Raw genomic sequence first — 16,013 nt, forward strand, 5'->3', positions numbered from 1 at the left:
GACCCTGCATAACAGATCTTCACCAAGTGCTCAAGAGGCATGAGGTCTGTTTGCCCCTTGTGTAAGTTGCAGGTGGGGACTGGGGGTGGGGTGGTGCTGAGGACCAATAAGAGTCATCAGATGGAGCTACTGGCATTGTTAACATGAGAAATGCAGGTCCTTCTTCTTCCATCATTGGACTCATAAGACTATCATTAGACATTCACCTTTGCTTAAGCATTCTTTCTTGAGAACCTCCAAAATACCTTTTTGAACTTTATTCCTAGCCAGAAGTGAAATCTTAGAATAGAAGGGCTTCCAAATATGAACAATGCAGATTGAATTCAAGTTCATTTTCAACACAAATGCTGTTGGATGTACTACGCATAAGACAGGGAAAGTCTTGTAATGTTGCCTCCATAAAGAATTTGAAAAAAAAATTAACTCCAGAGTAATTTTTCCCAAGGCCAGCAGACAATCGGGGAGCTTCCCCAGAGAACTGGCTCCTGGAATTTGAAACACAAAAGCACCAATTCTGGGTTGATTTTGTGTAACTGGAGTCAAAAGCATTGGTTAAAAGCATATCAGTCCAGGTAGTTTTTGTTCTTCTTCCTGCCCCACCCCCAGTATGGCAACCACCCTCCACCTTCCCCATCCTTAGGATATCCCCTGTGTTCTCATTTCTATTGACTGCCAGTGCCTGTTCCCTTACCCCAGCCTTTAGACCCCATCTCTGTCAGTCCTCTGACAAACAGGTATCAATGAACTCCTGTACTTCCAGGTAACTAGAACTTTATTAATAGGGACTTCAAAGAGCTTCCCCACACCCCTCAAAGAAAACATGCTTCCTGTGCTCTCAGCCGCTAGCAGCCTTTTCTGGTTGGAGCATTCTGAGAGGGAGTACCACTCCCATCTGTGAGACTGGACCCCACCTTGCCTGAAGGATGACCTCCCTTCCTACTTGGGGAACAGCCCTGAGAAAGAAATTTGGTAATACAGGGAGAGATACTGAGTCCCAAAGAAAGCATCCTTGAACTATTAAAATGTAGGAAACAACACATGAAACCACTGGAATACAGAAAGTGCCCATGAATAATTGCAACTTCTGAGAAACTGTTATGGTTTTGAAGTGAGGTATCCCCCAAAAGCTCACATGTGAGACAATACAAGAAGGATCAGAGAACTGATTGGGTTATAGCCTTAACCTAATCAGTGAATTAATCCCTGATGGGTTAAACTGAGTGGTAACTGGAGGCAGTAGGGCTGTGGCTGGAAGAAGTGATTCATTGGGTATGTGGCTATAGGGTATACATTTTGTATCTGGAGAGTAGAGAGTCTCTCTCCCTCCTCCTTTCCCTTCCCCACATCTTTGTGGAATGAACCCAAGGGTGCGATATCTCATTTTTATTTTTTATTTTGAGACAAAACCTTGCTAAGTTGCTGAGGCTGGCCTCGAGCTTGTTATCCTCTTCCCTCAGCCACCCCCTGAGTCACTGGCCTCTCTCTCTCTTGAGTTTGCCCCCATTCTCCCTTGAATACATAATTACTTTTCCAAATAAACTTCTCTCTATGCCTTTAACTGGTACATTCTGAAATTCTGTTCTATCATCTATGCTAAGATACCCATTGGTCCTGAGTCAAATTCTCCTTTCTTTCTGGGAACTCCTAGGATCATTCTTCAGAGACATTTCTTCTTCCATGATAGCCCCCCTCTCTACCTGAGGCACAGCCCCATTCTCCACCTGAGGAACAATCCACTCCCCATTTTGGGAACAACTCCATTCCTCACCTGGGGAACTGTCCCACCTCCTACCTGAGGGACAGCCCCAATCTCCACCTGAGCTGTAGTCCCCCTCCCCTGGGCTGAGGCTGCCTTCTCCACATTTCTTTTCTGTGGAGCTATGTTCTGGTTGTCACCACAGAATGAAAACTCTATAACTTAGGCTTGTTTCTTGGGCACAAACATGCATGATGGAAACACAGTACCTGACAAACTGCTGGAATACACAGGCTTTCCAAGCAGCATGGTGCACACGTACTGTTCTCTGGAAGAAAAGCTACATTTCCCCGGACATAGGAGCAGCTCGGTGTAAGGCACACCTTCTCCCTGGGAGCCCATGGTTGCAGCTTCTGGAACTTGAAGTTTCCTGTCATCCCTTTCAGAGCACAGGCAGGACAGCTACACTGCTCATTGCTCACCAACAGCATGGAATTAGCATGGGTATCTAGAGAAGGAGAAAAGCATATTTGGAAGGCGGCCATGTGCAGGGAGATAAAAGCAGAAACAAAGACTTGGCCTCTATGCCAGGTCAAGGCTGCCCTGGACTATAGGCTAATTAAGAAGACTGGACTCCTTGGGATGCATGCTGACATTAGGTGTAACACAGTAGGCAATGTCGGGAAGGCACTACTACTGGCCACACCAGGAAGATTGTCTCTGACAGAAATACACTGATAGTCCAACTCTAAAATGATGGTGACAAAGGGGTCACAACTCAGGGATGTGTAGCAAAGGGGAGGAAACCACAGTCCAGAGGAACTGTGGAAAAGCAAAAAGGAAGAGCAATGAGGATGTCCTGAAGTTATAGCTAGGAGTACACACGGGCAATCTGGCTGTGACCACAGGCAAGCAGAAGGCCCAGGGGCCAGCCTCCACCTGGCAGGGGAAGAAGGGCGCTGTTGCCTTCCATGTGTGTGGAGAGCAGATGTAGGAAGATCTTGACCCATGTTCAAAGGTATTCATGATACCATTTCCTACTGTGTGAGTATTTGAATTTGTTCATAATCAAAGTTAAAGAAAAATGTTTCTGCTTCAGTTGGCCCTGCACAGAGCCACCCTGAGTGTGAAGCCAGACAGTGTCCCTGGTGCAAGAGTTTCCCTTTCTTCAGCCCGTTTCTCCCCTCACAGAGTCCTTGTCCCCAGAGCAGGAGGGTGGGACAAGGACTCTGTGAGGGGAGGTGGGACTGGAGGGCTGCAGAGGGGAGGGGAGCACAGTGCTGCTGTTCTGTTTGACCTCCAATTCTATAAGGGAACGCATAGGTCTATGCTCCTTTAACCCCAGCCTCTTACATGGACCAGAGGCACTCACAGGGAGAGGAAACTGAAGCTCTGCAGGCTGCTTTTGAGGCAGGAGAAAAGTTAAAATGAGCAAACAGGAAACGTGGGCTCCTTCAAGGTCAACTTTCTGTGTAGCAGACTGAGAAACTACAGACACAAGCCAGGCCTCATCAAAGTTAGGCAAACTCCTGTGTATGCAGAAAAAGTAGCTGATAGTGAGACACATGCTGCCTAGTATCCAGACTCCACCACCATCACCACCAAAAAAGGCACAGGAACCTGATTGGAGAAAGGGTATGTGAAGAGCTTGTGGACACTGAGTGTCTTACCCAGGAATGGGGAGGAGGTTAGCTTAACCCTAGAGATCTATATAAACCCTAGACAACAGCCACACTGTGGCATCCCTCCCTTGGGACCTCTCCCCTTTGGGAGCTCTGCTTTCTTTCCTTTGATTACTCTAATACATCCTGTTACTTTGCTCTCACCCTTGTATCTGTGGATTCCATTCTTGGAATTTGCAATACAAAGAACCCAGTCCCAGGTCCCATGCTACACTTTGAGTGGCAAGTTTTGGAGCTGCACCAGGGCAGGGCAGGGCCTGGCCAATAGAGGGTGATGCTTCAAAGTGGTATTTGTTAATTTCAGGGTACCACTTGGGCAGTATCACAGGTTGTCAGCTTCCCCTAGTTTTCCAGAACACTCAACTTTCTAGAACAATGTTGAATCCAGTTTAAACATTTGGAGTCAGCATTACAATTTACTATCAAGAATCCAGTGTATTAATATCTTGTGATAATAAACACTGGAGATAAAAACTTAAGGCTATGATCCTGTTCTTTAAAAGTAATTTAGGAGTTTGATTCAGCTGTCAACCACAGGATGGATGTGACCGCTCAGGTATGAAATCATTTCTTGAACTGGATATACCTGTGGGGGAAAATATTTAGAATTTTTTTGGAATTAATCAGAATAGTAAGTTCCTTTGTGTCTTCCAAAGTCATCAGTCTTCAAAACTACTGTGCTTCAGTGATGTGAAGAAAAGTCTGACCTGTTAAAACAAACTGATGTGTCCCTGACATTTTCTTTAAAAATTTAAAGTCAGTATTTTTTAGCTCCTCTTATCTATGAAATGCATAATTGAAGTTGAAAAAGTTATTTCTACTTAAAGGAATATGGAAATTAAATTTCAGTCAACTATTTTATTACTATTATCTAAAAAATTAACACTTGGGTCTGGGAATGTAGTTCTGTGGAAGAGTACTTGCCTGACATGCTGAAGGCTCTGGGTTCTATCCTCAATACTGAAAAACAAAAACAAAACAAAAAAAACTGGAAATATTCCCTGGGTGAAGGAGGAACAAGAATGCCCTCTAGCCTCTACCCCAATACACATGGAACTTCTTAGAACATTAGCATTCCCCTTACTGGCCTCTGGAGGCCCCACTATATACACAGGGGTTCTCAGGGTTGGCCTCTGTATCCTTCCTGGAACAGAAGGTCTGTGGTGGGCCCCAGAGAAGGAGTTAAAATATACAACCCTGATCTATTGATTGTTAAGTTAAAAGCTCTGAAAACCACAAGTGCAAGATCACTGTGACCTTCATCTCTTTCTTAAAAGCAGAAGATGAAATTCCCATGTGAAAGATGCCCTTCCTATGCAAGCAATAAAAGCAACATTCTTATCACCAATGTTAAGGCCAAGAGAATCCTATACAAACAGGCTTGTTAAACTAACCCTTATCTTCCTGGTCTTCCTCAATAGCCTTGGCCTTATGACATTTCCAAAATTTGCCATTCTCTGTCCAACTGAATATGGAAGTCACTGACTAACTCTTCTTCAGGTCTTCATTTTCTTATGAGGGTTCCCAGGACACATAAAACTTGTATAAAATAAATTTTTAAGTTTTCCCCCTTTAATCTTCTTAGACCAGTTTATTTGCAGGCCCAGATAAGTCCCTAAGAGGATGGAGGTGCAGTTGTTTTGCTGCCCCTATAACAGTAACTTATATTTTTTGGGGTGGGGGTAGGGGTGAGGAGTACTGTGGATTGAACTCAGGGGCACTAGACTACTGAGTCACATCCCCAGCCCTGTTTTGTATTTTATTTAGAGACAGGGTCTCACTGAGTTGCTTAGCGCCTCACCATTGCTGAGGCTGGCTTTGAACTCACGATCCTCCTGCTTCAGCCTCCTGAGCCAGTGGGATTACAGGTGTAATATGTGTTTACTAAGATCCCACCCCACTTCCCAATGAAGGGAATCCTCAGGGGAAGAGCTGAGCCCACAGGCTTAGGTTCAGACATGTGTTCTAAACCCCAAGGCCGCCTCCCACCATGGGTGGTGCTGCACAGAGTCCTTGTCTCCTCCTGTGGGAAAGGGTTGAAACCCTCCAGCTTGTGGGTGCCCTTGGCCAGGATTTGGTAGCCATGTCCCTTTCCCAGCACCTCACCCACTGGCCCTTGGCTGTAAGGAAGGCAAAGGCTGTAGCTGCACAGTCGAAGATTTCTATTCTTCTGAGCCTCTATAGGGGTCTGGCCGTACCAAGAAAGGTAGCAAGCGTCCTGGAGACACCTGAAGGGGTGGAAATAAATAGAGGGCCATTAATTTAAGCACCATTGTTTAATCATAACCATTCTGTAGCCATCTATATTTCTGTCACAGATTCCTTAAGCACAAAATTGGCTGCCACACAAGCAAGGAGCAACTGCTTCTAGGTGCACTTGGTCTTCCAAATTTGAGGGTTGTTTGCCAGAGTTCACTGAAATTCAGTTCCCATATGACTTGTTAAAAGCAGTCAGTTCCCATCTGTTAAAACCATGCTCACAGCCGGCATGATTGTGCACACCTGTAATGTTGGGAGGCTGAGGCAAAGGAGGATCACAAGTTTGAGATCAGACTCAGCAACTTAGTACAGAATTTAATTTTTTTTTAATTAAAAAAAATAAAAAGGAAGAATGCCTATGGGTTCAATTGCATTCTATTTTCTATTTTCCAGCTGTCCGCAGGCCTGGACTGCTCAGATGCAAAGAGCTGTCCCTCATGCTAAGCCCCGAAGCTGCCACCTTTCCAGGACTCCACTTGCTTCTGAAGTAGGATGGAAAAATGAGGCTAGGTCGAAAGGAGACAGAAGAAAACAGGGACTCAAACTTTAAGTATGGAAGCTCCATGAATACCTTCACTTTCACCCCTCAGGCCTATTTTGCTCCAGGTCTAAATTCTTAAAAGGGTCAATAAATTTTATAGTACCACAAGTCCAGTTAATTAGTGCCTACATATCGTTGTTTACAAAATGTATTTTTAGACGGATTTTTAAAAGTCTAGAGAGACATCGTTAAAGACCCATGATATGGTGCCCTCCAAGTGCTATGTATTAACTAGATAGTGTCAACCAGAAGATTCTGAGAAGAACCAGACCACCACTGCCTGCTCTGTGCTCCACAATCCAAGGAATCGAGTTCATTAGCCTGATGGCACCCCCTTACATTTCTCATGTTTGCCTTTTACAAGGTTTCCTTTAAAAGAAGCCAGAGACCCCCAATACCTCACCCACTGATAAGTCCCTAAGAGGATGGAGGGGAAGTTGTTTTGCTGCCCCAAAGCATTCCTCCCTTTGAATGCAAATACTGCTCTATTGCTGAATAAATCTCCTTGCTTCCCTGAACAAGTCTCTATTTGTGCCTCTTTTGATGCACCCTGAAATTCCTTTCTATAGTGTAAGTAAAAAACCTGCCAAAGCTGAGCTGAAGTGCTCTTTTCCCTTCTGGGACCTCCTCAGACCTCATCCGGTGACACTCCCATCTCATGCTTCACCTTCTGTGGATCTTGCAGTTCACTCTCAGGCTGAGGCCACGTTCTTGTAGCCCTGTGTGGATTGGGCAGGCTGTAGACAGGAGCAATGCCAGTTCGTGGTCACGTGAATGTGCAACACTGCCAACACTTCGGGGTACACCCTGAAATCCTCCTTAATCTTTACAGAAAATTGGAGAGGATGCTGCAGTTTGGATCTTCAGTGTCTCCCAAAGCCCAGTGAGATGAAGTCATGGTCCCCAGAGTGGCACAATGGGGAAGCAATGGAACCTTTGAGAGGTGGGGCCTACTGGGAGGTCTTTGGGTCATTGGGGGTGAGTCCTCAAAGGGGACTGTGGGACCCAGGTATTTCTGGCTTCCTACTTCCTGGTCACGAGATTAGGAATTTTGCTCTGCAACGTGTTCCCTGTGGGCTGTGCTGCCTAAAAGTGACAGGGTCAACCCATCAGGGACTGGGACCTCCAAAACTGTGAGCAAAACAAAATTTTCTCTTTATAAATTGGTTATTTCAATGCCTTACTGAAGGCAACAGAAAATTAACACAGAGTTAAGAGCAATTACTTTGTAAGAGGGGATTGTGGAGGCCCAGGTGGTTGAGTTAATTTGTCCAAGTTCATACCAATTTGTAAGTGGCAGCACCAACATTTACACTGGTCCTTAAGCACCCAAAGCCAATTTCAGGTCCATGCCATCTTCTACCTATGTTTCCTGCAGGTTCTTCCAGAGTTCAAGTTGCAGTGCACAGTCAGCCTCCGGGTGTTATCTGCCTTGGCACAGTGGTGCTGACTTCTCTGGGATACCTTAGGCCTGGAAGACTTTAGCCACTCTCAGTTTATCAGATAGTTGTTAGCACCAGGTGCCTGGTCCTTGCCCTCCAGGCTCTGGCTCCTCAAAGCCTGGATAATCTGTATCTGACACCTAGTCAACAACCTTAAGAAGATCTGTGTACAGCAAATGAAATATCCCTGAACTAAGATGCAGGTACCCTGGGTTCTGGTCGTAGACAGAAACTGATGGTGTGATTTGGGTTTCTTGTCCATGTCAGCTCCCAGCTGCAGAGCAGGGCTGCAATGGAGTAATGGAAACCTTTACTGGCCTCCGGTTTCCACATGGGCTATTGTGCCCATGTAAAGAACAGGCCCCACATCTGCCTCTTCCTAGACAGAGCAGTTACTCCACCTCTCTGACAGCCTCCTTCTCCTTGTCCTCCTCATCCTGCTCCGTAGGATGGGAACGACAGGAAATTATTTCATGAGGCTGCCGCCAGGATTGTCATTCTAGAAAGCTGCTTGTGTTAAGTGTTCAATAACAGGTAAGTGTTATCCTCATTTTAACATCCTAGGTTCCCTCTCCCATGAAGATGCTTTCAGTTTTGCAGTATTTTTAATCTCTCTCTAGGATGTCTATGAAATCTAGAAGACATATATTTTAATTTCGTCAAGGCTTCTACAAGCTTGGTTCTTGATGCAGTAACCAAGAAGCTGCCACTAGAGGGCAGACGAGCACCTTGCATATTTAAAGAGAAGCATAAAGCTAAACTTTGAAGATGAAGATGGTCACTAAGTAGAAGACCTCTATAAGCTACTGAATAATTCCAAGGATTTTCTTGTCTTACTTTAAGCATGCTTAAGTTCCAAAGGCCAGGAAAATGGGAAATGAAAATGAAAGAAATGGGAAAACTTTGGAAACATGCAAATCATACTACCAAATGTGAAGGATTTCTGCAAGGATTTGGAAAGCAGATAAAACTAAGGGAAAAGCCAACCTAACTTTTATCCATTCTGTGGATCCTACAGGCCACAGATGAAGAACTCTTCATATACTACTATGAATAAAGGGATAATCTCTTCTAATTCCTTGGCTGATAACAGTGAATGTCAAATATGCCAACCAAGGCTTGGGGAGTTGGCAAGAAGTGAATTTGGGATAAAAGGAAAGATAATTAAAAAAAAAAAAGTCAAGGAAAAAAAATCTGTAGATGAAATTGGCCAATCTTTGGCAGCAGCAACACAATGCAAAGAAATTTCCAAGCATATATGTGGCCAACCCAACAATCTGGGCAGCCTAATTGTCCTGATCACAGGTTGCCTTGGTTTCTTTAGTAAAATGATGGAGGGGATGCAGAAGCAAACAGTAAGGTAAATAAGGCAGGAAGGCAAATATTTCCTAAGGTTATTGCTTCACTGTTGTCTGTAAGGACCCCATGGAGAGTACAGATGGGACAGCTGTTCAGATTCTCAGGGTGAGAACCCTGGGGGAAAAGAGGTGAAGCATCCTGCTAAGGTCCCCTGCTAGGATGTGGGGTACACTCAGGACCAGTGTTCTGACTGAACTCACAGCATTGGGGTACCTGCCCACCTGGACAGAGTCTATGGAAAAGGTATCTCTCCCTCACGCCAGGTCCCACAGCCAGGTCACCCCACTGTCCCAGACCTGGGGAAGGGATTGTGGAAGACATTAGTTCCACATCTTGCCACCAGCAGAGAGCTGATGGCAGAATATGGTGTGAGGTCACAGGGATTCAGCCCATGTGTCTTATATCTTAACCCTCTTGCCCACACCCTGTGTGTACAGAATGCTGCGTTGAAGCCTGTGACATTACAAACTCTGCCACCAGCTGCCTGCTGGTGACATGATGTGACACTAACAGTGTCCTCTTCTGGCAGCAGGTGGGCCTGGGAATGTGGTGGGCATCTTTGACAGGAAGAGTAGTTGGCACTGCTCAGTTATGAAGGCAGCCTTAGAAGAGTCCTCTCAGATGCCTTCAGGGATGTATCCATTCCCAGCTGCACCTGCTGCTACAGCAGCCCTCATCCCCCACCTCCCCACCAGAGTGAGCCCAGAATGTCCTTTAGATCATTTTCCCAGGAACAACCCTAAGAGTTTTGAGGACCAGAATGCCACATCAGAGCACAGACCCTCTTGTGGCAGAGAGGAGGGAAAGTAGAAAGAATCTGGATTTGCCTAATTAACATACCAAGTGTCTGTTTTCTTTGGAGTCAATCTTTGTGATATCATAGGCCAATCACAGGTGTCCTACTTAGAACATCACAAAGACAGCTAAACTTTAATTCTAGATATGTACAATTCTTCAATCTGGGCAACTGCTTTAAACGCCCCCCCCCCCCCACACACACACACACATTTTTTTTTAAAAAGTAAAACATTTCTTTTGAAAGTAACATTTCTGAGGGCATACTGTGTAGTCCAGATTATCAAGCCCCTAGAGAACTGCCCTGGCTCACCTTTCCTGGCCATCACAAATGCCCTTTGCCTTCACCTCACCCATGCCTTGTGTCGGCCTATCTTGGATACAGTGGTAAGGACGCCAGCTTTCTCCAACATTTCCTGGAAGACAGTGAAATGGGGGGCTTCAATGCTTCGAGCTTCTTCACTGGAACCTCACATCAGGACACATGTCATACATGGAGAAAAAAATACACTTCAGTACTATTTTCCTAATCTGAAACAGCTTTTGTTCTCCCAATCCTTTTAGACAACTTCTTCTGAGGCATGATTTAGATAGGGATCTTTGTGTGGCTGCCTGAAACAGATCACTCCTTACAGGAGAGGCTATACATGAAATCTGAGAGAAATCTGATAATAAAAAGAATAGGACACCTTACAGAAGAGTATTCACAGGGCAGACTTGCAGGGAAGGAGCATCCTAGGTTCGCTGTCTACTCCCACAGCTTGCCTCTCCCTCTACATGGACCCTAGGAATGAGCTGCTCTCTGTAGCCCTCAGCCCATTTCCTCATTTGCAGTTCAAAGGGTGGGATTATGTCCTATTGGTTATAAAACATTCTTTTTATTTCTTTTTATAAGGCATTTGTTAGTTCTTAATTCTTTACATCAACATTTCATAGAAATGAGGGAAGAACACCCTGGGAGGACAAGGAAAAAGCCTGTAGGATTTGGCCCTGGGCAAATTTGTCTAAATCCTATATTTGCTAGAAATTTACTGCAGCTCCTCAGACTGACCAGTGAGTAAACAGCCCAGAAGCCTCATGGGCCACACTTCCCAGGAGATTGTCTTCTTATCACCTCTCCTTGCCATATCAGCTCCTCTAGTTTTCTCCCCACTATGTTTGCTGAGCATAAATCCCAGAGATCTGGGGACATGTGTTGTTAGTGGCATACTTTCAAATGTACTTGGGCCCAAGGATGGACAAGTTGCCAATTGCAATTTGTTTGTAAGCAAACAAAACCTCTAAAAAGCCCTGCTGTTTGCTCTGACACCTTCCTGTCAAATCTAAAGGCTCATGTCCAAAGGGAGTTCCTAAGTAAAGACACCTGCCTCTGGCACCCACATCTGCAGATCAGATATCAATAGCCCACCTTGCTCTGTTGCCTCCCCACCCCCACCCAGCCTTGGGGCTGGACATAATGAGAACCATGACCTAAATTCAGTGAGTGAAGCCAACATTGCTAATCAAAGACACTGGGAAGTGGTGAAGAGCAAAGAAAGTAACATAATTGGGATAAGAAATGTGACTGCCCTGTCCTGAGTAAGAACCCCAGGCACTTGGAGCTAATGGAGCTTAAATGAAGTAAATTGAGAATTAGCTTCCCCATCAATGGCCAGTCACGGTAGTCAAATGAAAGAAATCAACAGCAATGGTACAGAGCATTTCCATCATCACAGAATATCCTGGTGGCCTATTCTAGGCTGGGCAGCTCCTCTCTTTCCTGGCAGTGCTGTGGGCATCCCATCCTCAGAAAGGGTGAAGCCAGGGAATGGAGTTACCCAGACAGCCATATCCTCTGCCTTTTCCTCGTGACCTGGGGTCTGCTGGACACTTTGTTAGTACAACATGGAGCCCAATACAGAGCCAAAGTCATACTGTGTCACTCTTGAGGACAGAGAGACATATCACTTAAGGTTAGAACTGGACATGATCAAGTGAGCTGGAAAACATCATGTGGAGTTCTAGAAATGACTTTGATAAAGGGAGAAAAAGGGACAAGAAAAGAAGTTCTTATTTTGCACAAAATTCATGTGCAGGGACAGATACCAGCTCCCCCACTTCCATTCCCCCACCTTGGAGAAAGCAAGAAGGAGCTTTGGGAGATCCTTCGGGAAGGCAGAGAATGGAATAGAACTATCCTCTCCCCTTCACCATGGGTAAGCGTGGAACAAAAGCTTAGAATTATTTTTAAACCATAGACTTTGTATGTCAGATTTAATACTCAAAATTTTTTTATCCTGCTTTTTGAGTAATAATTTATCCAATCACACCCTGCCTTACTGCACACAAAACTTAGGGTGTTTAGATGTTTATAATTTAAAAGATAAATGGATACTAGAAGGTGGGTAACATCACCTGAAGAGTTTCAACATCTAAGAAAAAAGCAAACAGGGTTGTTTAGAGGATTCAGTGAATTACAAAAAAAAAAAAAAAAAAAAGGTAGCTGCTGCTGTTTCAACTGAATAGGGTTCTTGCTAAAATGAAAAGGTGAGGAACTGTTCTCCCATGTCATGGATGGCATTTAATGATTTGGGCGAGTATATTTGCAACTTAGACAATGCATATGTAAAACATACAGGGGGAAATTAATTTTAGAATGATGTTTCTCATGAGTAATCAACCTTGCTTCTCAGGTCATAAGCCCAGGCTCTGATTATTATTACCTCATGACCTTCATGCCTCAGTTTCTTACCTTCAAATGGTATTTCCTGGGATGGCACTGACTTTCACTCCATAAGGGTCTTAGCAAATTGGCAGTCACTCCATTTCTATTACATTCCTAGAAGCACCTTGTCCAATGAGGACACTATTGTCTATCTTTAGATACTCTGAATCCTGCACAGCAGCCACCTCACCTTCAGAAGCACTTGAGGTCCCAACACACAGAGTACCAAACACAGCACCAGGGCCAATTTTTGGTAATGAAATTGTGGCATAAATAAATAAGGGAAAGATCTTGGTAGAATGTGCAACTTACCACTTGCTGAGCCAATCCCTGGAGTGGATTGCACCAAAGAGAATAGGGATAATGCTCCAATTAGCACCCTCCACCCAGGTCCCATGGGTCCTCTTGTTCAGCATCAAAATCACAGATGGCTTTAGGCAAATGAGTGCAAGCAGGAGAATGGCTAGAAAGGGGTTCTGAAGCACAGAAGGGAACTGGGCTTCCCTTGTCCATGGCCAGAGCAGGGAGCCTTCCCAGTCCCCACCCCACCCAGCAACTGGAGCAATCAGCCAATCATGAGATGGACCTGGGAAACAAACATCCTCCCCAGAGGGGGTCTGGGATCTTATGCCCTCCCAACATTTTCTGGGCTGTTTTCCCTAACATAAATATGTCCCAAAAGGTGCTAATTTTCAGGGAAAAGGGTGTTAACCATCTTTGAGGCTCAACAGTAGCTCCACTAAACATGGTTATAACATGACTTTGTGAAAAAATAGCTGGGTGCCTTGTAATTTGTAATAGAGAGACACCAGAGCATTTTGAAGGCCATTTTCAAGTTAGTAAAAGCACAATTTTGTATAGCAGGGACTAAAAATGAGCATTCAGAGGCTGTGGGTGTGACTCAGTGGTAGAACATGTGTCTAACATGCTCAAGATCTTAGGTTCAATCCCCTGCACCAATAAACAGGGACAAAAATGGTAATTTTGTCTTATACAAATCATAAATACTTGTTGGATTACAAAGGATGCCCATTTCATCTATAATCATGCATGCTTCCCATTGGCTTCAAAATAAATATATCCATAGCTCAGTCTATCACATAACTAGCACCTTGGTAAGTTTCCCCCAGTTGCCTTTGGTCCTTCAGCCATTTGGAATGTAGGGAGGGCATCAATGTCCTGTTCTCTCTGCAAAATCACATGCTGCAACTCCACGGGAGGGGAGGGCTGCAGTTATCACAGTAGGGATCATCTTTTAGGATTGCAGGGTTCAGTGATCACTTTATCACTTCGATTTATTTTGAGTGGGTAATTAAATAACCACCTGTGTTGTCCAATACATTTGCTAAAAAAAAAAAAAAAAAAAAGAAGAAAAAGAAACCAACCAACACACACATACACACACACTCTCTGGGGGAATTTATTAGGTTCTGAAGCACATTATTTTTTATTTTTAAAAAATTGTTCTAAGTAGTTATAGAAGAATGCATTTTCAAACATTGTACACAAATGGAGCACAACTTCGTATTCCTCTGGCTGTACATAGTACAGAAAAGAATCACACCGGTAGTATAATCATACATGTAATAATGTCCATCTCATTCCACCATCCTTCCCACTCCCACACCCTCTCACCTCCCCGCACTTCCCTCTGCCCAATCCAAAGTTCCTTCATTCTTCCCTACCCACCCCTGCCCCCATTATGGATCAGTATCCACTGATCAGAAGAAACATTCAGCCTTTGGTTTGGGGGTTTGGCTTATTTCACTTAGCATGATATTCTCCAGCTTGATCCAAGTACTTGCAAATGCCATAATTTCATCTGAAGCACATATTTTTAATTTGATTTGTGAACAACTCTCTTTATCCTCTTGATTCCTGTGCTCACCCCCACCTGCCAGCCTTGCTTCCCCGCTTTTTTTTTTCTTTTTGTCTAGAGTGTTTTTTCCACATGGAGTGAACAAGTATTATTTGGTCCGACATATCATAAATTCTGATTAAAGTCTTCTTGAGAAACCTATGCTACTAGATCACGTATATAATTTGAGAATATGCAAAACAGACTCACGGTAAGCGCCCCTGGTTGGGCATGGTTCCTTTAAGCTTCCCCCACAGAGCTGGGGTAAAGTGGCCACTGTTTCTCTTGGTTATTTTAGATATGTTTAATAGGGAGGGAGGTTCACCTTTTGTCTTTGAGGACAAATAACATCCAAGAGTCACACTAGTATCACATTCCTGATTTGACAAGATTACATGCTCCAGAAATTGGTGAAGCCCCAGATGGTGAAGCTGCTTTGGGTAACCTGTATGTGAACAGTGAAGGGTTAACCAGGAGAAGCTGCCTGCCAGGCCTTGCCCCCTTATGAGGGCTCCTTCCTTACACTCCTTGCCTCCTCAGCAGGATTTATTTGCAAAGAGTGAAAGCAGTGAACAAAGCACAAAAACACCAGGAAGAAGCTCAAGACCCAATGCTGGTTCCTGCATCTGTTTGGTGGCCTGCTTTTTATCCCCTTGAAGGGAAGTACCTCACCCAGGTGACCCAAGTAGGATTTTCTAAGAAAGTTGATCACATAGACATTTCAAAGGGGAACTTGCATGGTAGAAAGTGGTTATGATATTTACATGTACATTTTTTAAAAGCCTAAATTTTAAAATAACTCTAGGCTGGGAACACAGATTGTCAGCCCTAAGGTCACTGGATGATGTCAGTGTTCTGGGCAGTGCTGACCAAGCCTCTGTGAGCTTCAGAGAAATAGTAGAAGCACTGGGTCTGCCCTGTTGGCTGCTACGAAGCAGCATGGATCCACTGGTTTACTTTTTCTTTTCTTTTTTTTGTAAGGCTTACAAATGCTGACATCTTATACTTCCCAATTGAGAACTGTGTCTCTGAGGAATTGAATTCCTTGATATTCCAACCACACAGGTAGTGAACATTATTAATCACTGTTAGAGAAGCCATCTCTCTAAGACGTTAACTGACTTACCCAATATTAGGAGGCTGGGAAGAAGCAGAATCTATCCCTGGGTATTCAGACGTGGGATTCAGAATCTTTCAGAGCCATGCATGTTGCATGTGATTACCAAACTGGCTCAGCTGGGTAATGCTATATGTACAGGACCTAGACCAGAAACAAGTGCTTTATTTCCTCATGTTATCATTGGGGTTATCTTATTGTTATCATTCAGTGATTTTTTTTTTTTTTAAGCCCTCTGACCTAGCTGGTCTCTCTCAGAATTTTTCAGACTAAAACTACTGCCTCGCCACAGGCATAAAAGCAATAGGTCAAAGCCTGTAGACTGAAACTCCCCAAACTTTGAGCCAAATACACCTTTTCTCTTATTATCTCAGTATTCTGTCACAGTGACAGAAAGCTAACACATTCACATGGGATAAAAAGAGGCCATTCTTCAATGTACTACCATTTTATTGGTCCATGCTCCAGCATTCTGAACTTGGTATAATTTCAATATGACATATAAGTTTAATTTTCTATTCATGAGAATAAATATGTGCAGAAGTTCAGGAAATTAAGCC

The 16,013-nt window shown here is 44.1% G+C and overlaps 1 protein-coding gene across 1 annotated transcript in view; it reads right to left on the bottom strand.

Moving 5' to 3' along the window:
* Window positions 1-15,597, bottom strand: part of LOC107146081 (polycystic kidney disease protein 1-like 1) — an 82,951-nt gene extending 67,354 nt beyond the window's left edge. The window contains exons 1-5 of the mRNA XM_048786581.1: window positions 15,463-15,597; window positions 10,088-10,190; window positions 5,485-5,606; window positions 4,303-4,338; window positions 1,966-2,204 (exon numbers count right to left, since the gene is read on the bottom strand). Coding sequence (XP_048642538.1) covers window positions 1,966-2,204; window positions 4,303-4,338; window positions 5,485-5,606; window positions 10,088-10,131 — 441 coding nt within the window. The 5' untranslated portion in view covers window positions 10,132-10,190; window positions 15,463-15,597. The remainder of the gene's footprint in view (window positions 1-1,965; window positions 2,205-4,302; window positions 4,339-5,484; window positions 5,607-10,087; window positions 10,191-15,462) is intronic.
* Between the last annotated feature and the right edge of the window lie 416 nt (window positions 15,598-16,013).

The sequence above is a fragment of the Marmota marmota genome, unplaced genomic scaffold, assembly GCF_001458135.2.
Source record: "Marmota marmota marmota unplaced genomic scaffold, marMar, whole genome shotgun sequence".
In the NCBI taxonomy this organism is placed as follows: domain Eukaryota; kingdom Metazoa; phylum Chordata; class Mammalia; order Rodentia; family Sciuridae; genus Marmota; species Marmota marmota.